Source organism: Hippocampus zosterae, chromosome 11, assembly GCF_025434085.1.
Source record: "Hippocampus zosterae strain Florida chromosome 11, ASM2543408v3, whole genome shotgun sequence".
In the NCBI taxonomy this organism is placed as follows: Eukaryota; Metazoa; Chordata; class Actinopteri; order Syngnathiformes; family Syngnathidae; genus Hippocampus; species Hippocampus zosterae.
In genome coordinates, this window is record NC_067461.1 from 3,806,912 (window position 1) to 3,834,625 (window position 27,714).

The 27,714-nt window shown below is 46.0% G+C and overlaps 1 protein-coding gene, 1 long non-coding RNA gene and 2 other non-coding genes across 4 annotated transcripts in view; 2 read left to right on the forward strand and 2 right to left on the reverse strand.

The window, feature by feature from the left end:
- LOC127610597 (uncharacterized) overlaps positions 1–27,714 on the forward strand; it is a 157,899-nt gene that overhangs the window by 33,997 nt on the left and 96,188 nt on the right. The window lies entirely within an intron of this gene.
- On the forward strand, positions 15,130–20,456 carry LOC127610578 (G-protein coupled receptor 26-like). Its single transcript, XM_052080889.1, has 3 exons — positions 15,130–16,088; positions 17,298–17,411; positions 19,354–20,456. Exons 1-3 carry the CDS (start codon positions 15,412–15,414, stop codon positions 19,640–19,642), a joined length of 1,080 nt encoding a protein of 359 aa, XP_051936849.1. The 5' UTR covers positions 15,130–15,411; the 3' UTR covers positions 19,643–20,456.
- Positions 20,244–20,316, reverse strand: trnak-cuu (transfer RNA lysine (anticodon CUU)). The gene has a single exon. It is a non-coding gene; the product is annotated as a tRNA-Lys (tRNA).
- On the reverse strand, positions 21,014–21,086 carry trnak-cuu (transfer RNA lysine (anticodon CUU)). Its single transcript has one exon. It is a non-coding gene; the product is annotated as a tRNA-Lys (tRNA).

The following is a 27,714-nucleotide window of genomic DNA, read 5'->3' on the forward strand; positions in this document are numbered from 1 at the left end:
GACTCATCTTAGCATGCCTTTGGTCAGGACGAACAGACGAGCCGAAGCTGAACCCACCGAGTGGCAGCACAAAGGACCTCAGGAGCAATACGGGCTCAGAGTTGGGGCGTCAGTCGGGGGAAGATGAGGATGCTCCTGTTTGATAGAAACAAATTGCTCTCCACTTCCCGGTGACACAGATAGCGGCCCATTTGTGCACGCTGGCCTTTGTGGGGAACAACAGAAAGGAAATGTACTCATCCTGGCCGGGGATAAAGTTCGAGGCTTTTTGTTACACCGTTAGTTACCTTAGCCTCGGTACCCACCCCCCCCCCCCCCCCCCCCCTTGAACAAGCACAGCGGTTAAGTAGTTCAGGTGCCTGCTACATTCTGTTAGATTAAAGGTCCCTGCTCCTGGCCCGAGTTGAATTGCCTCAGCTGGAGACGGCGGAGGGAGGCGGTGGACGGAGCGGCACAGTTGTAGGGCCATGTGGCATGAATGGACACCTTGTGTGTGTTCACAGAGGCAAAACGCTTCGGGAGAGAGTGGGTGACAAGGGAGGGGGGGCACTATAGGTGAGGGGAAATGAGAGGGAAATGTGAGGGAGGGGTGGCCTCGCCCCTACTTATCCTCATTCTATCTCTTCAACCGCTTTTCCACCTGCAGTGGAAAGCAGAAATCTTGTTTGCAAAAAAAAAAAAGGGCTTCGGGGGGGGGGGGCAGGTGGATCGTGGGCAGGATCTCGAAAGACCTGGAAATACAAACACGCTTTGCTCCTGTGCAACATGGACCTCAAGAGGGAGGACACAAAGCACACATGGAGGGATGGGAAGGTGGTGGGTGGCGTGGAGGGATTGTGGGGGGGTGTCTGTGTAACTTTTGAGACCAATGTGCACCTGTGCTGCCCACTTCCACAGCAGCAGTCGGTGCAGGGTCTCCGGGAGAATGAGTGAAGTGGACAACAAAAAGTCATTGTCAGCTGACACATGATGCAGGGCAAGGCCGAATGACTTTGAAAAGTCATCTAATTGTGTTTTTTTTCACTCAATATTGAGATTTAATGCAGTCATTTCATTAAGAAAACAAGCAATACCATCATTTCCTGTTTTATAATAAACACTATCAGATGTATAAGACATCAATGTTTTGGTCTTATCGGTCAGGCCAATGTAAAAATATAGACAAATGGTTATGAATGGGGCGGCCTGGTAGTCCAGTGGTTAGCACGTCGGCTTCACGGTGCAGAGGTACCGGGTTCGATTCCAGCTCCGACCTCCCTGTGTGGAGTTTGCATCTTCTCCCCGGGCCTGCGTGGGTTTTCTCCGGGTGCTCCGGTTTCCTCCCACATTCCAAAAACATGCGTGGCAGGCTGATTGAACACTCTAAATTGTCCCTAGGTGTGAGTCTGAGTGCGAATGGTTGTTCGTTTCTGTGTGCCCTGCGATTGGCTGGCAACTGATTCAGGGTGTCCCCCGCCTACTGCCCGGAGACAGCTGGGATAGGCTCCAGCACCCCCCATGACCCTAGTGAGGATCAAGCGGCTCGGAAGATGAATGAATGGTTATGAATGAAATGAAAAATAATTATCTGCTTCAGTTTGAATAAACTTACTAAAAACCTTCCCTTAAACTCTTTTAAGCGTTTACTACGACAACTTCACAAAATTCAACCAAACAAGTGTAGCGCAAACATAAATCATAAACAAATCTGAGGCTTTGTTACTTCAACTTTTCAAGTTTGATGAAAATCTTATGTCAACCTGTGGACTGCACTACTCTTTGAGTGCCATTGACGTGAAATGCCGTCAACAGCAAGACTCAGGAGCACCTTCAGCGTGAACTGCAGGCAATAATGTTTCTTTCATTTTTCTTTTTTTTTTAATGGAAATGGGTGGAGAAAAGTCTTGGTTTGATCATTAAGCCGGGAAAGTAAACAAAGAAGAAAAAAAATATTAACTATGTGCAGCAGATGGCCGTATACACACACACATATGCATGCATGCACACACACTACTAAATACAACTACAACTAAATAGCATGCCAAATAGTTTCTAAAGTTTGTCAAATATAAAACTGTCACTGGTGATTGAATTGATTGGTGAATCATTGTGAATTCGGTATTTTGCCATCAAAAGTTCCGTTTAATTGTTGGTGTTGGCATTTTAAAGAAAACGAGATGCTTAAGATGTCACGAAAGCCAAAGATACAAGCATCAAAGTTACTGCTGTGTATAAACTCTATCTTTTCACAAAAGTCAATATTTACTCTCATTAAGACTTCATTATTGCATCATCACAGTTCAGTGAAAAAACTTTGGCGCATTCCGAATCAGGTGCAAATTTGGGTTGGATCGTTATTGTAGTGCTTGACATCCATCGCAAATCCTGCGCGCCTTGTATTCGTATTTTGTGTCACCGGTTAGTCAGATCTCCGTTTGAAAGCGATCAAGCGGAGCTGCGCAACACAGTCTGAACATGTCTCGACCTCCGCAAAGTCCAGGGTAGGAGGTCAAGTACAAGAGTCAAAGGTGATGTCTGGCCCACAGGGTTGGATTCCAGGGAAGGAGGAAGTGCCCTCTCAATAGTCCCGCTTTGAAAAAAGGATTGTGCATCGGGGTGAGGTGACCCTTAGCCAACTCCAAAAACAGTCGTCCTAGTTTATTTTCTGTCCTTTCATGTTCAAGCACATGACATTGGTGAGAAGAGTGGTTGGCGGTATGGCAAAAAAAAAAAAAAATAATAATAATAATCAAAACATACGGCATCCTCTATGAGACACAAGGTGAAAGTTCAGTAATCCGCATCTTAATCTTGCGCCGCGCTCGGCGCGGCTTAAAGAAAGCGATACTCCTGTGACTACTTTAGTGGATGATTGTGTTACCTTTACAATTCGGCTTCTCCTCCTTCCTGTTTTGTACTCGCTGGAATGCCTGATAAAAGTATCCCTCCCGCTGCGGCCTTCCACCTGCAGAGGCGACGGAAAGGCCTGCGGTCCCCGGGTCACGAGTGCAACGTCGTCCAACGGAGAATCTGAACAAGCAAATAGTAGAAAAAGAAATTCATGTTGAAGATAGTAGCCGCCAATGACTTCAATGCAAAACCTTCGAACCGGCGAGTTGTACGCTGTGATGTCAAGGTTGTTGACGTTTCATGCGACGTTTCCCACAATAGCGGGCATTCATTTGCAAAGGCTGAGGCTACGGTTGTCAGCGCGCCGCTACATATTTCTTTTCTTCCTTTAAACTGTGTTTCGGTCTGTCCGGGAGGGGAGGCAATTTATCTGTCATGGCCTCCAAGGGAGGCAATCCCCCCGCCCCCACCTCAAACCCCCTTTTAGTGTATTATACTGACAGCAGCATTATTAGCCACAAGGGAAAGCGGCCGCCGCATGAATTTGGCCACTGTTCACCTCCGGGGCTTAGCCAAACCTCTTTTTACAATAGCGCTGATGGTACTGAGATTTTTCTTTCAGTTATGAATTTGAGAAATATATTCATTATGACCCGGGGATGACAGTCCAATCAGATTGTCAGGCGCCCTGTCATGGGCCTCCAACCCTCACTTTGGTGCGGGCTTTCTCAGGTTTCCATAGCTGTCATCCAGAGGGCTTTGACTTTCTTATCAACGCTGGGCCCGTTCCCGGGATAATTTCCTGTGTGTCATAATTAAATGGTGGCCGTCTGATGGTGAGTGGCTCCCATTTAAAAGCTGGAATCTCTTGACATCTGTCTTGTGTGGAGATACGTTAGGCGAGGGCTCTTTCATGATGGCTTTAAATGAGAAGGTTGTGATGGCGTTCTTGGGCGACCCAAAAATGAAAAAGAGATTTTAGCAGGGATTTAAAATTTTGGTGCTCTGTCACCAAAGCGAGCATTTTTGCAAGTTGCTAAAATCCACACTTTTAGGTTCAGAAGTGCCGGGAAACATTTCACATACAGCCCCAGTAGGACCCCAGAGGTGTGTGTGTGGTGGTGGTGGTGGTGGAAGGGGGGGGTGTATAATTTTCCAGGGATCTTAATTTTTTATGCGCATTTTTCAAGTCTTCAAAAAAAAATGTCAGAAATAATTTTGAAAAACCAAAACACTTTAAGGTCTTAAGAGTGTTGGGAAACCTTCAACGTCCATACCAGGGGCCTCAGTCAGAACAAGAGCTTGGAACAAAAACAACAACAAAAACTTTTTGCCATATCTGAATCCAGCCATTAATGAACAAGAGTTCATTCATTCATTCATTCATTCATTCATCTTACGAGCTGCTTGATCCTCACTAGGGTCGCGGGGGGTGCTGGAGCCTATCCCAGCTGTCTTCGGGCAGTAGGCGGGGGACACCCTGAATCAGTTGCCAGCCAATCGCAGGGCACACAGAGACGAACAACCATCCACGCTCACACTCACACCTAGGGACAATTTAGAGTGTTCAATCAGCCTGCCACGCATGTTTTTGGAATGTGGGAGGAAACCGGAGCACCCGGAGAAAACCCACGCAGGGGAGAACATGCAAACTCCACACAGGGAGGCCGGAGCTAGAATCGAACCCGGTACCTCCGCACTGTGAAGCCGACGTGCTAACCACTGGACTACCGGGCCGCCTAAGAGTTAATTAATTAGTTAATTAATTAATTTCTACTCATGGCAACACGAGCGGCGGGGCTGAGAAAACACTGTACGCCTGTCGGCTCATCCTCCATTTTCTGGGCCCAAGAATGAAAAATGTTCAATTGTCTCGGTTGCGCCTACTTGAGTGTATTTCTGCTTTCCTGGATCTTGACCGTCACCTTGTGGAACGCTTGTTTTGATCGATTGTTTGCATCGGTCTGGCTGTAATGGTCAGCTGGCTGGCACACATTTGAAGCAAGCCCAAGCAGTGAAAATTTTGCGGAGTTGGATGAAGAGCGCTGACAGCAGCTTCTATCTGCCAATCTCCCTCTGGATATCGTTGCGGCACTGGCGGACGGATAGCCGGGGTTTGCCGGCTGACGGACGCCCTCTGTCAGCAGCTTATCATTTCCAATTAAAGCCTTTCATCTCAACGTACAGTCAAGTCCTTCCCTTGGCAAGCTCCCCCACAAATGACCTGAACAACCTGTTATTAGTCGTTTTCAACAAGTCCCCATCTTTTCAACCTCTGCCCTTGCAATGGGAGGGTCTTGGAAAATCAAGTCTTCGAGTTCTTCTTCAACTACCTTGAGCCAAATAAGTCAGAGTGTCAGTCGTCGACGGTTGGTCACGTTGTGTTATCAAAATTGCTTTGCTGTCCAGTAGCGCACGTGTTCCCGCACAAGGGTCTTTTTGTCCGGGGTTCTGTTCTGTCCGGGCATGCGCTGAATTGCTATTGCTCCTCTCACTGATAGTCTCTTATGCATAAGACACAAAGGAATGCGCGCGGAGCCAAGCGGCCTTACGTCGTCTTATTTCCTCTAATAAGGTGGCCCCCCCCGAGGCATCCGGATGGGCCGACAGATTAACCTCGGCATCATCACGTCAACACGGAGGAAAGATGTGAGTAAGTGCAAGCGTGCCCGCATTTGGAATGGACAACAATACATACAATATCTTTCACCCCATATGGATATGATCACAAAGTGGATCCTTGGATGGATCGATAAACAGATGGAGACATAGACAGAGATGAAGAAATAGAGAGAGAGAGAAAAAAAGGAACACACACACATTATATATAAATTAGATATATACTGTCTAAGGCGGCCCGGTAGTCCAGTGGTTAGCACGTCGGCTTCACAGTGCAGAGGTATCGGGTTCGATTCCAGCTCCGGCCTCCCTGTGTGGAGTTTGTATGTTCTCCCCGGGCCTGCGTGGGTTTTCTCCGGGTGCTCCGGTTTCCTCCCACATTCCAAAAATGTGCATGGCAGGCTGATTGAACACTCTAAATTGTCCCTAGGTGTGAGTGTGAGTGCGAATGGTTGTTTGTTTCCTTGTGCCCTGCGATTGGCTGGCAACTGATTGAGGTTCTCCCCGGGCCTGCGTGGGTTTTCTCCGGGTGCTCCGGTTTCCTCCCACATTCCAAAAAAAACATGCATGGCAGGCTGATTGGACGCTCTAAATTGTCCCTAGGTGTGAGTGTGAGTGCGAATGGTTGTTCGTTTCTGTGTGCCCTGCGATTGGCTGGCAACCGGGCCTGCGTGGGTTTTCTCCGGGTGCTCCGGTTTCCTCCCAAATTCCAAAAACATGCATGGCAGGCTGATTGGACGCTCTAAATTGTCCCTAGGTGTGAGTGTGAGTGCGAATGGTTGTTCGTTTCTGTGTGCCCTGCGATTGGCTGGCAACCGGGCCTGCGTGGGTTTTCTCCGGGTGCTCCGGTTTCCTCCCAAATTCCAAAAACATGCATGGGAGGCTGATTGGACGCTCTCAATTGTCCCTTGGTGTGAGTGTGAGTGCGAATGGTTGTTCGTTTCTGTGTGCCCTGCGATTGGCTGGCAACCGATTCAGGGTGTCCCCCGCCTACTGCCCGAAGACAGCTGGGATCGGCTCCAGCACCCCCCGCGACCCTAGTGAGGATCAAGCGGCTCGGAAAATGAATGAATGAATGAATATACTGTCTATATATGAGAGAGAGAGAGAGATCCCAATCAAACAAAACAGTTTGCAGTTGTTGCAAGACGGTTAGAAGCGTTGTTGCGCCCTCTGCAGGTAGCAGCACGAACGACAAGCAGGCCTGCACCCTTCTGGCCTTGCCGGAGTCTTTATCTAGTTTTACAAAGAAGGTTTTAAATGCAATCCGATTCGCAATTGCGAAATGTAGCCAACCCCAACTTCCTGCTCCAAGGCTGCGCAAGCCAATTTCAGATTGGACTGCCTTTCCATCTGTTTAATCTGATTTGAATCGTGGGACATAATACTTTTATTTGTTCTCGGGGTGGTGGGAGTGCACCTGGGCGTTTAATTTTTTTTTTTTTTTAAAGATACAGAGGGTGCACATTGAAAATGCACAGGGTGTTACTGGACCACCTGTATGAGCAGTAAAGGAAAGCCTTCAGAAACACGAGGATAATCCTGCGTCTTTGAATGATACGGCAGATTACAGATGAGGGAAAGAGAGCATTTGATTAACGGGGGAAAGAAGTCAATTGGCCATGGAGCGTGACGTGGCGCACAAGGCTCCTTTTTATATCAACGTGCCGCCCGCTCTGGCGGGGGGGATTGCTCACTAAAGGACTTTGCATAAAAACAAACTCATGAAGGATTTGAAGACTGTTGCACGTTGTGAAGTTCAAGCAGATCTGGAGGTCGGGGATTTGATGCCACCATGCTTCACTTCACTTGCTTGGGAAAATGCTGAAGCCTTTTCTCTTGTCGCGATCCGTTTCATGTTTCTGTGATAAAGGTCACCTGGACCAGGTGCTTGCCCTCCACTTGACTCCTTTCCAACGAATTGCGGCTAAAGCAGATTTTGCGCTGACCCGGTCAGTGCGTGAACAAATCAGCCAAAACAGTTTACGGAAGGCAACTTTCCTCATGCGGCGCCAGAGCAATTATCCGGACATTTCACGGTCAAAATGAAATTTGCGCTTTTCCCATAATTCCATGTTTCATACAATGAAGAAAAAAAAAAGATGAAAATGAATGGAGAAATTTAACATAAAATATTTCTCAAGCGCTGTGAAACATGCTAACCTGTAAAACATGCTAACCTCATTCATTCATTCATTCATCTTCCTAACCGCTTGATCCTCACTAAGGTCGCGGGGGGTGCTGGAGCCCATCCCAGCCGTCTCCGGGCAGTAGGCGGGGGACACCCTGAATCGGTTGCCAGTCAATCGCAGGGCACACATAGACGAACAACCATCCACGCTCACACTCACACCTAGGGACAATTTAGAGTGTTCAATCAGCCTGCCATGCATGTTTTTTTTGGAATGTGGGAGGAAACCGGAGCACCCGGAGAAAACCCACGCAGGCCCGGGGAGAACATGCAAACTCCACACAGGGAGGCCGGAGCTGGAATCGAACCCGGTACCTCTACACTGTGAAGCCGACGTGCTAACCACTGGACTACCGGGCCGCCCCATGCTAACCTCGAAATGGACAAAAGTTTTAGCATTACCAGCGGGAAAATATCCAAACAAATGGAGAATTCATCTTTTTCTTTTGTCAACGTCTTGCTTTCAACCTTTTGAGTGCATTCTACAACATTTTACTTCAGCATTCCTTTGTTCATGTTGCCATAGCAACTCTTAACAGCTTTTCCATTTCATCAAAGGTTGCCTCGCTTGTTTCAGAAGGTGCTTGGGGTGGCTAAGCAGATTACCTGCGAATCCAAATAAACACGACGACTTTGGTGTTTGTTTGGGACACTTGACCTTGGCCCTCGGAAGTGAAACAAGTGAAGCGGGCGGCCATCGGGGGCCACTTTTTTGACTTTGACAACTTCACTTCTCGTGGAATCCCATTCACTTGGTTACTGCTTAGCTCGACATTAAAATATGACTCTCGTGCTCACGTCTGGAGACATGCTAACGGTGTATTGATAAACCTTTTGTGTATTTTAATGACTCGAGACAGCACAGAATTCACAAAGGGTCGCTAATCCCCAATCCGTAGCCGGAGGCCGCACAAAGCAGCGTAAGCTCCCCCTGACGTTCCTGCTATCACCTGCCTATTTTATGCCACGGCCGTCCCTTTGGCGCTTTCTTTCCATCCGCTAATCCTCTTTAAGGACATTACTCGCTAATATGTCCATTCAGAAGGTATAAAGGGCCCCGGCTATCTTTTTACCGCCATCGGCAGCACGCTAAAGCATCCCATTAAAGGGGGAAGGCAAACGAGGGGGGCTCTATCGTGGTTTTGACCCCAAATGCCGTGCGGATGAAAGGCTGAGAGAGAGGCGGAGGCCTTCGGAAAGGAGCGCTGATAGACGGCTGGCCTTGAATTCAACAACGAACCGAACGGTTCATGTCATTTATGGGGGGGCTTCAACATTTGATCAACATTCATTAAGTTCAAGCGCTGTTATTTTACTGCACGACAAATGTAGAATAAGCTAAAATGACACAGTGAACTATGAGGAAATGGGCCAATTGGGACCAATAAGTACGCCTTATAATGTAAACATAATCATTTTTTGAAGTTACGATCCTACTAATAGCATTAGCATCATTGCTAATTGTAAATGGGACACGATTGGTTCCTGCTTCTTATTCACGACTCACCCGCTAATGTGTACGTGGACAGGCTGTGTAAACTCTGCTCGCAAATAGTTGAGTTTTTTCCCCGCAAGTCACGGATTCTAGGTTCCGTTTGTGAATAGGGGAGAATTTGCGAATGGCGAACGGCAAATTAGAAGGAGCCCACTGCATAAATTTGTGTCATAATTAAAAGGAAAACAACATGACACGGTGAACTATGAGGAAATGGGCCAATTGGGACCAATAAGTACGCCTTATAATGTAAACAATCATTTTTTGAAGTTACGATCCTACCAATAGCATTAGCATCATTGCTAATTGTAAATGGGACACGATTGGTTCCCGCTTCTTATTCTCAACTCACCCGCTAATGTGTACGTGGACAGGCTGTGCAAACTCTGCTCGCAAATAGTTGAGTTTTTTTCCCCGCAAGTCACGGATTCTAGGTTCAGTTTGTGAATAGAGGAATTTGCGAATGCCGAACGGCAAATTAGAAGGAGCCCACTGTATACATTTGTGGCATAATTAAAAGGGAAACAACATGACATAATCAAAGAAAATGTTAGGAGAAAAGTAATTTTAGGCAAATGAAGTCGGCATATTGAAAGAAATAGATTGTAATTGTGTGAGAGGGAATAGAACTGCCAAAATGACTCCTGACGTTCACTAATGAGGCAAAATAAATAAATAAAGACGAAAGCAAATTTAACCTTAAGGGGCTACACGACTGCCTCAACCAACAAAGTTGACTTGTTGTGGCCTGGAGGCAGGGCAGATGTTCATTTCACTGCTCATGGCTGTCCCGGGCACGACTTGAATGACACGCCAGCGCTAATGTGTGCTGACAGCTCCCACAGCACAACACGAGTGACCGCTTGAAACTGGACTTGGCCACAGACAGAGAGAGAGCAACTCGCGTGGTGCAATAATACCCAAGACCGCCTGCACGTATGTACCAATGCTGCCCGCTAGAGGGAGACACCTGATCAAAAGTCTTCGGCTGCTGACTTCTAGCATCACGCTCATGTCTTTCCAGGACTCCATTTGTGGTCAAGTCAAAGCAGATGTTTGCAAATGTCATATTTTGAAGCTAATCCGCCGCTCTTTCATGGAGATGATTTGTAATAATCATTTTAAATCGAACAAGGTAAATGCTTCGCCTGGATCAATCAAAGTGAAATTGAAAAGAAAAAAAATAAATGCCATAAAATACAATTAAAAATACCAATATGGCTTAACCATTCTTTAAAAGACAATATCATAAATGCTAATGTTTCCTTTTGAATGTCATTAATGCCGTTGTTCCCGTTTCACAAAAGCAGAGGACAATTTCATTTAGTTTTCTTACCGGTCTGATTGTGAACCGAACCGTGTACAACTGGAACAAGGGCCTGTTTGAACGCGGGCGGAATCATGAGCAGTTTTCCAAATGCCAATCAGGGTTAGCACAAAACCTTTTGGCTACAGGTGGAGAGAGAAAAAAAAATATTTCACGAAAATTACTTGAACAGCTGAATTTCAATGGGGGTGAATCTCAGGCACTTCAAATGGTGGCCGGCGTGTGCCGAATGTTCTCATTTACTCCAGTTGAGTCGGACGCGGTGTTTTGAAACACTTCCGATACTCAATTTGAATGAATATCAAGTTTTATAAAGGATCGTCGGAGATAGGCACTCAGAAATAACGACAAGACACTTCTGGCTACCAACAATAGGCACTTTATTGGTCCCACACAGAAATGATAACACAGTTCAAACAAGTTGTATGAAGCTAAAGAACTCTTACCGTATGCCATTAGGGTGGAGAGCCAACACCCTCAGCAGAGTGAGCTTCAATACGAGCTGGGCGTTCGTACGCTAACCCACAGCAGACTCTACCGAATGATCTCGGTCCTCCTCCTTTTATTCTATAATGTGTGCTAGGGAGGGGGTGAGTGGCCATTCTCACTTCCCCCCCCCCCAGCCACATTACTTTTGTTGTGTAACCAAGTGGCATATCTTATGAGAACATCCTGTTTTTTACTTTTTCCACATACTATCAGCAGATGTACTTCTGCTTTTAATCATGAGTTTTCGGCAATAACAGGATGTGTCTCAAGAGTTTCAGTAAAAACACGTTATTCAAGCATTTATGCAATAAACAAACTTTAAACACAATAATCATTAATACAACGACATATATTGATTAATGAAAACGTCACTACACTATTTATTATACCACTTGGCCAATAAAAAATGTCATTGAATTACATAAATCCACTCTCGGCTGCCGTTTGACCTTCACCGGCTGCGCAGTTGCAACGTTCCCTCCAGAGAATCAAATGCAGAAACACGACCGGCATGTTCACGAGCGTAGTTGTGTGTGTCACCACGCCGGCCAACATTTGAACTTGTGAATCATGACATGGACAAGCACGCAGACCATGTAACGTACATATGTACAGTATGTGCATGGAAAGTTTCGCCTACAGACGGGAGACGACCGCGCAAGGTACAAATAATAATAAGAGGACAGCCAGTTGGGTCTGCGGCCAGGCGTGTTTTCATGGAGCCACGGGCATGAGTCATCCATGGCCGCTCGCTCTCGACTAATGCGTTTGTTTTGGTCCCACACACGAGGACATTTCGCTGACTAACTTGCTCCTCTTTCCTTGATGAGAATTTTCATTTTGGGGCTTTTTAGAAACGCTCATCGTAATAAGGATGATGAAGCACAGACGGACACTTGTGGGATTTTCCAACACATTAATAAATACGTCTTCATGATTATAAAATAAATCAAATGGAAATTGTTCCCGTCTTTACAACTCATCTTAACTCTTTTATTCCCCGTGACGGATAAATACACCAAGAAAAGCCACTACGACCACCTACCCATGACATATTTATACATCCTTTCCTTTTTTTTCGTGTCATAGAGCGCAGAAGGGTCTGACGAACTTAGTCTTTGTCTTTTGACTCGGCAATATTTTAGTGTTTGATTGTTTTTAATGTCTTTATGTTAAAATTGTTGTTAAAAAATATTTTAACGGTTTTGTTTTTACATGCCAGTTTTTACTTTATGTCCAGTACAGCACTTTGAATGCAGCTATGGTTGTTTTAAAGTGCTCGGTAAATAAAGTTGAGTTGAGAATATGACACAATTATGGGACAATATGGACAAAAGCGACTTTAGGGGACATGAAGACAAAAAAAAAAGTAGTGTCATTGGAAATGACATAAAAGAGCAGTATGAGACAAATAGGACATAAGATACAATTTGGGACAGAATGTGACATAGTATCAGACATTATGGGACAGTATAGCACAAAATGGACATAAGTAACAAATAAGGGACACCATGGGGCATGAAGGAACAAAATAGAGCATCATGGGACATTACTGTGGATATTAAAAGTACACTGTGGCACAAATGGGACTCTGTCGGACAAAATGAGAAATAATGGGACATAATAGCGGACATTTTGGGATATTATGTGTCAAATACAACCCAATGGGAGATGACATAACAGGGAAATGAGATACCAGAGGGAACAATAATCGCAATATATACTGTAATCGGCAATGGCAATTTAACTAAAAAATAACTTAAACAAATTAACACTTTCAGAATTTTCCAGCACACTAATTACATGCATCTTAAAATACACTTTCATGGAGATTAACACAAAATCTCAGTACTTCGATAAACTACAGTCTTGTTATTTGCTTTAATAGACCAAATTAGAATAACAATGCAAATTCAAATTCGATTATATGCGAGGAAAACAAAATAGAAGCCATGTGGTCTGGGCAAGAATGTGGACACGGTTACAACGTTGTGCATTGCACCCCATTACTAACTAGAAATTATGTTAATTAATGTGGACAATTTCAGGGATTTCGTGACCTTCTATCGCCAACATGACGATACAGACATGAAGCAGAATCTAGACATTAGGTGGCTGAGTGAATTGAACCGTTTCCACGCGTTTAAATGAGACTCAAAAACGTTAGAAGTGAAATATGTCTCACCAGTGTGACGTTAGTTTGAAGTATAGGGACAAAAAAAAAAAACAAAAGCTTTCTCTCCGTTCAACTCTATGCTAAAGCTAGCAACGGACCACCTGTTGGTCGACGAGCTAAACAGGAGACTGGCTTGGCTACTTGTGACGTCATCATCGAAACATTCATTCATTCATTTGCGTCCTAAAAAAAATGTTTCTCCCACCACCACCACACCTCCCAGAACAAAGTTCCGCCAGTGACCTTTTATTTCTGTATTCATTTATTACGGTGAGTTACGTGACATATGTGCATAACATACATACATAGTTAAAGACGTCAAGTTGCAGCCAGAATAATGTAAATAGAGCAAAAAAGCAAAATATGGGCATGACAAAACGCTCAAGTTTCGCGAGTGACTCAAGGACCAACCTACAGATATGTGACGTTGTTTTAAATCATTTTTCGAGTGGTCGAGCACTTTGCAGCAAACGGACAAGATTTACAGTGAATAATCACGTGACACGTTCCCAAAAATCAGAATCAGCTTTATTGACCAATCATGTTGAAACACGCAAGGTGGATGCCTTTTCCACCCATTGTTCTCAATTCAGCCTTTCATACATCCCTCAGCAAAAACAATCGCAATATCTACTTTGGATGTTGTTTGCCAGCTTTCATCTGGGGGCGAGGAGAAAAAAAACAAGTGAGCATCTCACAGCGGGTGCAATGTGATTCCCGATGATACAAACTGTACAGTAGGGAGAGATCTGAGCGAAGTTGGTCGCCATGGTCACATGTGCTCGGGTGTTGCTGGCAAACACCCACACAACCCATCACAATGGCTTTACGTCTCGCGCCCGTGAAAATGTAGCAATTGCCCCCCACCCCTCAACTACGATACGAGAACTGCACCGCCACAATGCCAAAGGCTGCATCACCAACGCAGTCGATGCAGACGTCTGTGATGAATTCAAAGTGACACAGACGGCATATTACAGACAACACTAATGGGGTCGGTCACATTGAGATGAAACTGTGCTTTGAGCTCAAGCGAAGAGGCATTTTAACCTTTTATGGTGCTCGGAACCATATTTGGCAACCCTCACGTAGGGCTGGGGAAGCGTTTTCCCTCAGTCCTGTGAGGACCAGTCTAATTTGTTGAAGAACTAGGATGCAACTAGATTTTTTGGTGTGTGTGCTATTTATAGCATTTTTTTTATTGTTTTTGTAATTTAAAAAATATTTTAAATTGAAATTAATTAATTTAAAAAAAAAATCCACCATTTAATTTTGCATTTCTTTATAGTATAGCATTTTTTATTGTTTTTGTAATTTAAAAAATATTTTAAATTGAAATTAATTAATTTAAAAAAATCCACCATTTAATTTTGCATTTCTTTACAGTATAGCATTTTTTTATTGTTTTTGTAATTTTAAAAAATATTTTTAATTGAAATTAATTAATTTTAAACAATTTTCCACCATTTAATTTTGCATTTCTTTATAGTTCTTCTCACAATTGTGTTCCATTTGACTGAAAAATGTGCTTTATGCATATTGCTCTTTTTATGGAAAAAGGACAATGACGCTCTATATTATAATGTCTGAGTATTATTTCTGAAAATATTTTAATTTTTTAAAAATTTTTAATTTTTAATTTTAAAATGCATAATCAAGGATTTTATTCAAATGACCAAAAATCATTTTAACCGTTTAGTCCGGCCAACCAAAACTTGGCATTTTGCATGTCAATGAGGCGGTTTTCAATGTCCTTTAAATAGATTTTTTTTAAAAAGAAAGAAGGAAAGAAAGAACGCGGTGCCACGCCAGTTTTCATCAATGCAAGGGAATAAGTTATTCATTTGAGGGTGGTGAGAAAAGTTCGAAAAGCACATCTCGATCGATCACTATTGTGTCGGTGTTCGGGTGACGTTCTCCGTGACATCAGAACGCAACCACGCAACCGCGCGCTTGCTATTTTTCCCATGCCAAATGGGTCTATTTTTAAACACAAGGGGGGTGGGGTGCTCAGTCCTCTGATGCGCCGACGGAAAAGACGAGCACGCTGACACAGTCACTCGCAGAAAAGAGAAGCTTGGACTACACCCCCCCCCGACCCCCCCGCTTTTTTTCTGGAGGATGCGTTTTGCGTTGATGCGTATTTGCGCATGAGCCGGCGTGATCCAGTCAAAGCTTGGGAAGCAACAGCCGGCACATTCTTTGGAGTTCATTTCGCACGATGCGCGCGTTGAGTCTGCGGCAACCCGCGGCGAGCTTCGGCTGACCCCGAGGACTGCGGCACCATGCACGACGCGGACGTGGCGTGCGCCGCGTTGCTGCTGGTTATCATCGCGGTGTCGCTGCTGTCCAACCTTCTGGTGCTGATCTGCTTCGTGCACAACGCGGAGATCCGCAAGGAAGTCCCCGCTCTCTTCATCCTCAACTTGACCTTCTGCAACCTGTTGCAGAGCGTCTCCAACATGCCCCTCACCCTCGCGGGGCTCCTCACATCCGGCCGGCAGCAGCGCGGAGGAGGGGCTCTGTGCCAGACGGTGGGCTTCCTGGACACCTTCCTCACCACCAACTCCATGCTGACCATGGCGGCGCTCAGCATCGACCGATGGGTGGCGGTGGTCTTCCCGCTTAGTTATCACTCCAGGGTGCGGCGCCGGGACGCGGCGGCGGCGGTGGGCTACACGTGGGCGCACTCGCTGTGTTTCTCCGCCGCCGCCTCCTGCCGCTCGTGGGTGGGCTACCACCAGCTGTACGCGTCGTGCACCCTACGCGGCGCCAGGGTCAAGGGGGGCGGAGCGCACTTCTTGGTTTTCACCGTGGCCCTGCACGCGCTGAGCTTTCTGCTCGCGCTGGTGGCCATGTGCGTGACCTACTTGAAAGTGCTCCGGGTGGCGAGGTTCCACTGCAAGCGCATCGACGTCATCACCATGCAGACGCTGCTGCTGCTCGTCGACATTCATCCCAGGTGAAGAGCACTTCCCACCGGAATTCGTCGTCTTCTTCTTCCCCGCTTATCTTTTGCATTAAGGAGAGGAAATTGCATTGCTTCAAAATCTGGCTGTAACAGTGGGGGGGGGGGGGGGGGGGTTGTGGTGGGCAGGAGAGGGTGCTTTCACTCACTCTCGCCCCCCCCCCCAAAAAAATTAATGGGCAGCAAAAATCCTGAGGTCACACATTCTGACACTGTTATAAACTGTCACCCGACTTAAAACTCAAAATCTACTTTGAAACCCGATTTTGACACCCCATGCCAACTTCGATATCCTGATTTGAAAGTCTAACCCTTGTCGGAAACCCCCGAACACAAACCGCAGAATGTTACAGTGGCTTATTCAAATATCAAATGTACTTTTCGGAATACAGTGTCCGTCTTCTTCTTAATGAACACCTTGGCCTACTACGCGACTGTATTTTTAATGTGGCTTATGAAGCTGTCCAAGTATTTTTTTTTTGCCGTGTGTAAAAAGTTTGATCTCCACCATCACGCATTGGCCAACGATTTGAAAAAGAAAGTAGAAATCAAAGGGCGGCCCGGTAGTCCAGTGGTTAGCACGTGGGCTTCACAGTGCAGAGGTACCGGGTTCGATTGCAGCTCCGGCCTCCCTATGTGGAGTTTGCATGTTCTCCCCGGGCCTGCGTGGGTTTTCTCCGGGTGCTCCGGTTTCCTCCCACATTCCAAAAACATGCGTGGCAGGCTGATTGGACGCTCTAAATTGTCCCTAGGTGTGAGTGTGAGTGCGAATGGTTGTTCGTTTCTGTGTGCCCTGCGATTGGCTGGCAACCGGGCCTGCGTGGGTTTTCTCCGGGTGCTCCGGTTTCCTCCCACATTCCAAAAACATGCGTGGCAGGCTGATTGAACACTCTAAATTGTCCCTAGGTGTGAGTGTGAGTGCGAATGGTTGTTCGTCTCTGTGTGCCCTGTGATTGGCTGGCAACCGATTCAGGGTGTCCCCCGCCTACTGCCCGAAGACAGCTGGGATAGGCTCCAGCACCCCCCGCGACCCTAGTGAGGATCAAGCGGTTAGGAAGATGAATGAATGAATGAAAGTAGAAATCAAGCGCACGCCAAAGAAAGTACTTCAAAATGTGTATTTCTCTGCAGCCTTTTTGGATTATCTGATGTCATCTGCTGTTTCCCAGCATGCTTTGCTTCATCACCCGATGTCCTCCGCAGTGTTCGCCAGAAGTGCCTGGACGAGCAGAAGCAAAGGAGGCAGCGCTCCACCAACAAGATCAGCACGTTCATCGGCACCTTTGTGCTCTGTTTCACCCCGTACGTCATCACCAGGTGAGCAGCAGAATTTGCCGCGACTTTGGCCCGATTGCTGTGGTCAGAAATTCACGAAAACAAAATTGGAGGGTTTGCATGAGGGCCATTTCATGACATTGGACTCAAGACTCACACAGAGACGACCAACCGTCTGTGCTCACACTCACACCAAGGGACAATTTTGAGTGTTCAATCAGCCTGCCACGCATGTTTTGGGAATGTGGGAGGAAACCGGAGTACCCGGAGAAAAGCCACTCGGGCACATGGGGGGGAGAACATGCAAACTCTACACAAGGAGGCCGGAGCTGGAATCGAACCCGGTACCTCTGCACTGTGAAGCCGACGTGCTAACCACTGGACTACCGGGCCGCCGCATAAATGCTAAGGAAATGAAAAATCTTCAAACACTTGCGATTTGATTTGAACACCCGTGGAACAGTAACAGACCTGCACTGTGAGGCTGACACTGGACCCACTGGACCACCGGGCTGCCTAATGCTGACCCAGTTTGTGAAATTCCATATATGGTCTCATGGAAATTAGCATAAATGCTATTCATTCATTCACCTTCCGAACCGCTTGATCCTCACAAGGGTCGCGGGGGGTGCTGGAGCCTATCCCAGCTGTCTCCAGGCAGTAGGCGGGGGACACCCTGAATCGGTTGCCAGCCAATCGCAGGGCACACAGAGACAAACAACCAACCCCACTCACACCTAGGGACAATTTAGAGTGTTCAATCAGCCTGCCATGCATGTTTTTTGAATGTGGGAGGAAACCGGAGCACCCGGAGAAAACCCACGCAGGCCCGGGGAGAACATGCAAACTCCACACAGGGAGGCCGGAGCTGGAATCGAACCCGGTACCTCTGCACTGTGAAGCCGACGTGCTAACCACTGGACTACCGGGCCGCCGCATAAATGCTAAGGAAATGAAAAATCTTCAAACACTTGCGATTTGATTTGAACACCCGTGGAACAGTAACAGATCCAAACAGAGCATACATCAATACTCTCTGGGATATATTCTACTGTAGTATCGACTATTACCCATAGGGGACCTTCTCTGCCTATTCTTCTCGCTCTTAATTGCGCTACATCGACGTGCAGTAAGTGTAAATGCTGCCTGTTGCGGCACAACAGGTGACTAATACTTTCACTGCTCAATTCTAAATTCTGACTTTCGAGCGACCGATGAACCGATAACGCCAATTACCGCCATGAGAACGGTACACTTTACTGGACTTGAATTGAATCTGAGAGTCACTCCTTCTCATTGCGCTGATACCTGATCGGCGTCGCGGTGGCAATAAGATTTCACTCGCGCCGCCCATCGATCCTGCGAGCACGCTTAGTCCTCGTCGGCGAGATGAAAGAAGCAAATGAGTCAGCGCCACTCTCGGTAGCTCTCATTAGTATTTGGCCGCGTGCATTAGCGCCGGAGACCTGTCGCAAGCTGTTAGATTCGGTGGGATGGAAATAGCCGTCTGACGGAATGGAGGAGATCCGCGTAATTAAGAGGACAGATTAGCCACCAAACTATGCATTTGCTCGTTCGTCTCGCTTGAACACAATCGGATGCATTCGGGCATCGGCGGATTGACATTTGCAGACGTTGTCGTGACATTTCAATGGAATGTTCGCCACGCGGAGGCTCTTCCAGTCTAATTAAATTCCTCCCGTTGTAGGAAATATCAGAGTCCTATATCGATACGCGGTTACGTTCCTTAAGTCGATTTTTTTTTCATTTTACTGCCTGCACCTGAAAGCAGAAAGCTGTATTTTGTACTGCTTATTTTGACAAACCAGGCCATTTACATGTTCTTGATCCTCTGCATAGAATGAGTAAGATTAGCGCCCTGCTAATGAGCTGAGAGGTCTCAATGGTTGTCAATTGATCAACCGTGGCAAAATTTCAAAATTTATCAGGTTTAATAACTCTTCTCTCGTTCTCTTTGAGACAGATTGGTCGAGCTCTTCTCCCCGGAGCACATCAACGCACACTGGGGGGCGCTGTCCAAATGTTTGGTGTACGGCAAAGCGGCCAGCGACCCCTTCGTCTATTCGCTGCTCCGCCACCAGTACAGGAAAACCTGCGGCCTCCTGGCTCGCAAGATCCTCGGCAGGAGCCAGCGGGAATCCTTCTCCGCCGTTTTGAAGGCCAACGCCAGGAGGAATCAGGACGACCAGCTCAATGCCAACGCGACTAATGATCACTGCCAAGCGCCCGGCAGCAAATCATCTCTTGGCTAGTGAAGCAGAGACCATGATTGTATTTTTCTCCCTCCTGGAAATGTCTTGATGTTTGGTTTCAATGAAGCTGTGGTGGTAAATTCCATGAGACATACCACAATTCACACCTTCGTTTTCACCAAAAGGACAAATTGGAGTCATCGGTGAACCTGCATGTTTGTGGAATGTGGGAGAAAGCTGAAGTACTCGGAGCGAAGCGCGTGACAACAATACATGCTACCGTTAGCGTAACCCGCTGCTTTCAACCTGGGGTCACAAATCTTTTTGAAAATGAGCGCCAAGGTTTTTACCAGGTAGATTACACATTCCAGAAACAACCAATCAGCAACAACCCATCTGGGGCTTGAACACAAAACACTCAGATTAGGACCCCTCATGTTCTATTGACTGAGTTCACCCGGATTGTGCTCCAGGAAGTACGTTTTCAAACCTGGTGTGGATTGAAGGATACATCTATTTTGACATGGAGGAAAATTATTCCTCAACAGGGTTGCATATCCAACATAGGTGTCAAAGTGTAACGCTCGACCGAGTCAGTTAACCAGGCTTTGCATACATGCTAATGTTATCACCAGACAAAATACACCACAAGTGAACCTGATGCCCAATGTGGGGCTCGAACCCACGACCCTGAGATTAAGAGTCTCATGCTCTACCGACTGAGCTAACCAGGCTGAAGAGCACACGCCCTGAGTTTCTTTTGATAAAATAAAAAGTGCATCCAAAGCTTACAAGAGTGGTGCAGAGTCTAGGATACGCCAAACATCAGGCAAAACATTCCTACACAGAAGCTCACACCCAAGGTGGAGTTCGAACCGATGTTTTTAAATCTGGGAAGGAGTACTGTACACTAGCCTTTGTCTCCAAAATAATGTTTTTTAATTTTGGCATGGAGCCGAAAATGGCAGAAAAAAATATCCCTCAAGAGCACGGCTGCCAAACTCATTGTTATTACGGTTTCCCTCGGAGGGCCGTTATGACTGAATTTTGTGAAACCATATAAATGTCTAATCACCTCCACATCTCTTACATACACATCAAACATCAAATAGATGGATAACTAGTTTTAAGGTTTAGAATAATGGATTGTTCAATACATTGTAATTATGACATTATAGTTCTGACTATTTGAAATTTTGGTTCAGATTTTAGTAAGCATCATGGAAGTTGACATTCTTGAATTGCTTTCGTGGGCCGAATAAAACAATATATCAGGATTGACCTGGTCCCCGGGCCTTGACCTTGACCTCTGTGCTCTATAGGATTGTGACACCCAATGTCAGACTTCTTTGCCATTGGGCATGTATGTTGAAATATGGTCTCAAGTCTAAATGGAGCACACAGGACTTAAGACACCGAAATAGAAGGTAACGCCCAATGTGGGGCTCGAACCCACGACCCTGAGATTAAGAGTCTCATGCTCTACCGACTGAGCTAACCGGGCAATACAATTCAGGTGGGTCTTAGACCCAGAATTCTGAGCCTGTAGAATGCTGTACCAGCCGAGTTCACAACCTCCCCCAGAAACGTGTTCTTAAATCTGGTGCGTCGTCTAAAATATAACATCAAGTCATACATTCCTACACAAACGCTACCGCCAACCCACGGTTGGGTTTGAACCCACAACCCTGAGAGTCAAACAGACTATCAATTGAGCTAAGCAGACTTTATGCGTTTTATAAAAAATGTTTTTAAATCTGAGAAGGACTACAATACGATTTGCAGATATAAAAATATTCACAGAGACTATTTATGCTTAGCATAAGGCTCAAGACCAGAACCCTGAAAGTAAGATTCCCACCTGATCTAACCACCCTTTTTCTCCAAAATAACATTTAAAATTTTGGTATGGAGCCTGGGATACAGTAATGCGAGTTGTTTTTTTTTTTCTCCAAAGCATATAGGAAACATTTTGGTCTGCTTTTCAGATTAAAAGAAAATCATCTGAAGATACGAGGTGTTTTTTTTTTTTTTTTTTTATTGACCATCTAAAATACTGTAAGTGTCCGTTTGGTGCCATTACGTCCTTCAATATGATCCAAATGTGATCAAGACAGTGGTAAAATGGTCCTTGCTTCCTAAATGCATGAAGACCTTCAGCATTACCGATGCTATACTGTTCGTCCCCCCCCCCCCCCCCCCACCCCAACTGGGTGCCATGATTAATATTGAAGCGTAACCTCAATGGAAAATCCCGGATTAGACACACTATGTGTTCAGGGGATAATGTAAAATGTGAAGTCCTTCGGGACTGTATGGCGCGTTTCACACATGGCAACGAATGACGCAGGGTTGATGTATTATGATGAAGCTGTCAGGCATGAGTTGTAAAGTGCCTTTCAGACAATGAACCCTCATTTAATCCGAAACCTTTAGTCACCTTTTGCTATTTGTGGGATAATGTCATGTAGGTGTAAGCATGTGAGTAATTTTAATGTGCGGTGACATCGGGCGAAACAGGGTAAGGCGTGTAGCAGGGAGCCATTCTACCTCGTGACTCATGAGGGATTTGTGACAAATCAGGATGTTGACCGTAAAGCGTTTAAGTGGCATCCGTTTATTTATTTTTTAATCAAGCTGTGTTTGATGTTTGTCTGTTTACATGTCAATAAAGTTTGTGGAATGCAAACCGAACGGGCTGCTAGCATATCTGGATACGTATACCTACCCAGACACACAGACGCATGCTTCATGAAGACAGCGCAGAGGTATAAAAGCAAAACAGCCTTAAAGTTTGCATGTTTGCCTGCGTGGGTTTTCTGCGGGTACTCGGGTTCACCCCGCCCCCCCAAATTCCTAAAACATGTTTGGCTGATTAATGAAACACTCTAAATTGTCCCGAGGTGTGAGGGTGAGCACCTGTGTGGGTTTTCTGCGGGTACTCGGGTTCGCCCCCCTCCGCCACCCCCACATTCCAAAAACATGTTTGGCTGATTAATGAATCACTCTAAATTGTCCCGAGGTGTGAGGGTGAGCACCTGCGTGGGTTTTCTGCGGGTACTCGGGTTCACCCCCCCCCTCCCCACCCCCAAATTCCTAAAACATGTTTGGCTGATTAATGAAACACTCTAAATTGTCCCGAGGTGTGAGGGTGAGCACCTACGTGGGTTTTCTGCGGGTACTCGGGTTCACCCCCCCCAACCCCCAAATTCCTAAAACACGTTTGGCTGATTAATGAAACACTCTAAATTGTCCCGAGGTGTGAGGGTGAGCACCTGCGCGGGTTTTCTGCGGGTACTCGGTTTCGCCCCCCCACCCCCAAATTCCTAAAACATGTTTGGCTGATTAATGAAACACTCTAAATTGTCCCGAGGTTTGAGGAGGAGCACGGACGTTTATTGGTCTGTGTGCCCTGCGATTAGCTGGCAACCAGTTCAGGGTGTCCCACGCCGACTGCCCCAAGACAGCTGCAATAAGTTTTAGTATGCCCCGCGACCCATCTGAGGGAAGCAAATCAGAAAATGGATGGATGGATGTTCCCGACCTGCCGGAAGTGGAGGCGGGATGTTCCACATCAACCATGCGGCAACAGATGAAAACCTGCAATACGAAGAGACCACACCAATGATTCTTTTATAATCGTACCGCTCCCATTGCCGATTGCTGGAGCTCAGTTAGGGACCTTCTCTGCCATTTGTATTGTGTCGATATCTGGATAAGGAAAAATGTCCCTTTTGTCCATGTCGAAAATGTTCACGATACCAAACTGCGTGAATAACACCTTGAGTCCCCCACACTGAGGATGAAAGAAAGGAACTAATGAACAGTGGTTTCCACCCACTGCCTCTGCCACCGCTGCTGATGTGGCAGTGGGACAAAGACTTTTAATAAGGCAGCAGCGTTGAGTTAAAAATGTTCTTGATTGCAGAGTGTGAAAAGAAGAGAGGAAAAAAAAACAATGGAGAGATTCTACACCTTCCCACTCGCCATCGTCCTCGATGAACTTCTACCTCTCTTGAAGATGAAGTCATGAATGTTGCTGGCATCACGGTGGATTTTGTGGCTTGCACATCTGCCTCACAGTTCTGATGTTCGCGTTTGAATCACCTACTCTGGCTTCCTCCTCGGGAACAAAAATATTAGGTGTGAATGCGAATGGTTGTTTGCTGAGGGGTCCGCAACCTGCGGCTTCGGGGGCGCATGTGGATCGAAAGCCGCGGGTTGTGGCTCTCTCTGACTTTGAAAAATGAATCATGAATATTATTGAGGCGAAGGGCGGCCCGGTGGTTAGCACGTTGACCTCACAGGACAGAGGTCGAGGGTTTGATTCCTGTGTGCAGTTTGCATGTTCTCCCCGGGCCTGCGTGGCTTTTCTGCGGGTATTCCGGTTTCCTTCCACATTCCCAAAACATTTTATTTTGTTTTTTTTCTGTAGTAGAGGACCTAAACGTTTGATTGCCGACCCCTTGTTCGATTGACTGCGATTGACCCACCAGTCCAGGGTGTTTGATCAACGCCAGCTCGCCTGTGACCCAAGTGTGGACACACAGAAAATGGCAGAAATGGCTCTGGACTTGTTCGGCCCACATAACTGCATCGTATCATTTCCGATCATCGTGGAAATGTCGGAGTCAAACGTCACAGTATTCCCTACGGCTATCCCGCCCCCAACCCTCCCTCTCCCGGCAAACAGGCATCATAATAACAAGAGTCAGAACAGATTGTCTATTTCTGTAGTGGAACTTGCTTTGCTTGTTTTTGCTTCTGGCACTTGAGATTTTTTTGGGGGGGAGGTCCCTGCAGGCATTCATTTGCGCTCCGATGAAAAGTGGGGCTCCAAAAATGTTTTGTTTTTAAAGGCTTCGGATTACAATAACTTCATTATCTTGAGCGCTATGGCTCATAAGACCCATTTGTCTTGCAGTCACCAATACAGGAAATGGCGGCTTTAGTTGTATTGAAGCATAAAAAAAAATGCACTGAAGACTGAAGAGGGTAATTCGCTCTGTGACCAAGTTCAATTTGCTTCTATGTCAAAATCAGTTTTTCCCTTTGAAATGAATGGAAATTCCTTCAATCCAAACCCGCCCAAAAATTTTAATGAAGAAAAAAAAAACTCCAAAGTAAAATAAAGTGTAGCCGTCAGGTAGAAATGTAATTCCTTCTGCAACCATGGGTGAATGTTTCTTTGGTGACTCCCATTAGTTCCCCGTAACCATCAAAGAGCCGTTTGTCTGTTATTGTGACTTCAATGACATTCTGATCACATTTTAGGGCCAATTTATGCAGAAATCATTCAAGAGCGTTGCAACACGTTTTCTTGCAACTCCATGATGTCGCCTCCCCCCCCAGAGGGTGCTCGGAAATGCTGCTGCTTGTCATGCAGTTAGCACGCCCGACGGAACGGTTCGCTTCGCACAAGGCGCAGATTCACAAAGATGCCTTCATTAATAGAACAGCGCATGCAGACCTCCCACTCACTCTGACATCAAATCAAAGGATGTGTTTTCCCCCCCCCCCTTTGGCCTGGCGTAAATAGTCTATACGGCAGCCTGTCTCCTTGCCACAAATCAAAATGAGGCTGTGACACGCAATTCGACTTCATACTCCGACTCCATTACCTTTCTGTCAAAAAGCCACGTGAGATAAAAAGGTGTCAAGAATTGGGGAAAAACACCCTGACATGAGACAACTATCAGACAAATAATTGAGACCAGAGAGGATCACATCTTTGAGTGACAGAGGAAAGACTTGCTTTTAAAATCAAAGGGTGGGGAAGCTTTTTATCCACTAAGGGCCATATTGTACAGAATTTAGGAAAAACTATGCTTGTTCTTTGAAAAATTATCTGTTGGATGTGGATTGTGTCTGTTCCATTTCTATGCACCCTGTGGTACAATGACAATGAGGCAGTTCTGATATTGAACATTCATTCATTCATCTTCCAAGCCGCTTGATCCTCACTAGGGTCGCGGGGGGTGCTGGAGCCTATCCCAGCTGTCTTCGGGCAGTAGGCGGGGGACACCCTGAATCGGTTGCCAGCCAATCGCAGGGCACACAGAAACGAACAACCATTCGCACTCACACTCACACCTAGGGACAATTTAGAGTGTTCAATCAGCCTGCCACGCATGTTTTTGGAATGTGGGAGGAAACCGGAGCACCTGGAGAAAACCCACGCAGGCCCGGGGAGAACATGCAAACTCCACACAGGGAGGCCGGAGCTGGAATCGAACCCGGTACCTCTGCACTTTGAAGCCGACGTGCTAGCCACTGGACTACCGGGCCGCCTGATATTGAACAACATACATATATTCTTTATCCTCTGCAAAGTACAGCAGAAGCCCCCTACGAAAAGCGACCGCAAAAGCATGCCCTGGAAAGAAAGAATTCACGCTTGACGTCAGTTTCACCCATCCACAGAGAATTCATCTGATCTGTCCATCGTGCAAGAAAAACTCTCTAGGACACATGATGGGAATTGAAGAAAGAAGTCGGCCATTTTGATTTGAACCGGGGTTAATTCCAACGTTTTAATGAAGGAATTTGCCGTAGTGATCCCAATCAGCAGTAGATATCCACCACAGATGATCCAGTTTGATCATTTTATTTCAAGCTAAAACGGTAATATCGTCTATGACACAACGGTGGTGTAGCATGTCACACAATCACCGTTTCATTCAGTCAGTAACACCGAGCACACGCCAAACGCAACAAGACAACGTGAGCCGATTATCAGGGACCCATCGGGGAGGGATCGGGAATCTATGGCAACAAAACGGAGCCACTCGGATATTGTTTCACTCGGCCAACAGCTCTCAGCTTAGCGAAAATCCATCAAGTTGTTTGATTAGAAGACACCTTGCCGGTGAATGAGGAGGTCAAACCAAAAATCGAGCCAGCAAGCTGCTTTCAAAAGGAAGAATTACTAATCACCAGAAGGGCTGTCTCAAGCCGGTTCAATGTCCTGCACATAAAAGACATCAATAAGTACTTAAATTGTCTGGAAATGAGGTGAGGTATTTACAGGGAATGGTAAAGACTTGATTGGGGTTTGAAGGCCAAAAAGTTCAGTTTTCTTTGTGTTTGATAGATGGCATGATTTTTTTTCTTTGCAAGATAAGCTTCCATCTTGCCACAAAACCTCGTAGTCCGGACAGATGAAGATAATGGGAGATTGTTGTCACGTGTACCGAAACAGCCAGTACTTGCCAGAAATTACAGCAGCTCCTGGGGGGTGCTTGGAGCCTACCTCAGCCGTCTTCGGGCAGTAGGCGGGGGAGACCCTCCACCGGTCGCCAGCCAATCGCAGGGCACACAAAGATGAACAAGCATCCAAGCTCACACTCACACCTATGGACAATTTAGAGTGTTTCATTAACCAGCCATGCATGTTTTTGGAATGTGGGAGGAAACCGGAGTACCCGGAGAAAACCCATACAGTCTGCCCCTGTATATTTAATACCTTGGAAATTCTTTTAGACTTTTCTCCTGAGGATCATGCCTTTTTCTGTACGATTTAATTGCAAAAATGTCAGGAAAATCCTATGAGAGCAACTTGAACATTATGGAATGTTTATCAAATGGTGGCAAATTTTTACTGACATTCAATAGGAGTTTACGTAAATTATTACACAGCCACGTGCCCACTGCCCAGTCAGAAGAGACTGTTTTTTGCAAACTTTTGCAATCACATGAATTTGCCCTCCAAAAAAGCTTTTTTTTTTCAATTGAATAATGAAAATACAGTTTTTAAGAACTTGGTCTTTTTTTTTTTTGAATAATCAAAAGAACCTGACATTTGAGGTGAGGTGTATAGTGCAGATGTTGTATATCCCCTCAACGTGAGTGATGTTTTCGTGTGAGTGAGGCCAGACCTGGAAATAGAAACGCAGAACAATGACGCCGGTTCATGCAGGCAGAAGAAAAACAACATCATCATCATCACCTGCTGCGAAGCAGCCAGCCTCCTTCCATTGGTTCGCTGCTCACATTTCACACTCATTAGGAGACAGATGATACAAGTGTGTGTGCGTGTTTGTGTGTGTATCACATCATTTCGGTACTTGAAGTGTCACCCGCTTTCACCTGTCAGCCAATCAGGTGCCTGTAAACATAAAAATAAAAAACAA

Bases quoted from the DNA above. Each gene is read 5' to 3' on its own strand.
- LOC127610578 (XM_052080889.1), top strand. From the start codon at position 15,412: ATGCACGACGCGGACGTGGCGTGCGCCGCGTTGCTGCTGGTTATCATC. The intron at 16,089-17,297 runs GTGAAGAGCACT...TGTCCTCCGCAG, and splicing joins CTCGTCGACATTCATCCCAG to TGTTCGCCAGAAGTGCCTGG. The intron at 17,412-19,353 runs GTGAGCAGCAGA...TCTTTGAGACAG, and splicing joins ACCCCGTACGTCATCACCAG to ATTGGTCGAGCTCTTCTCCC.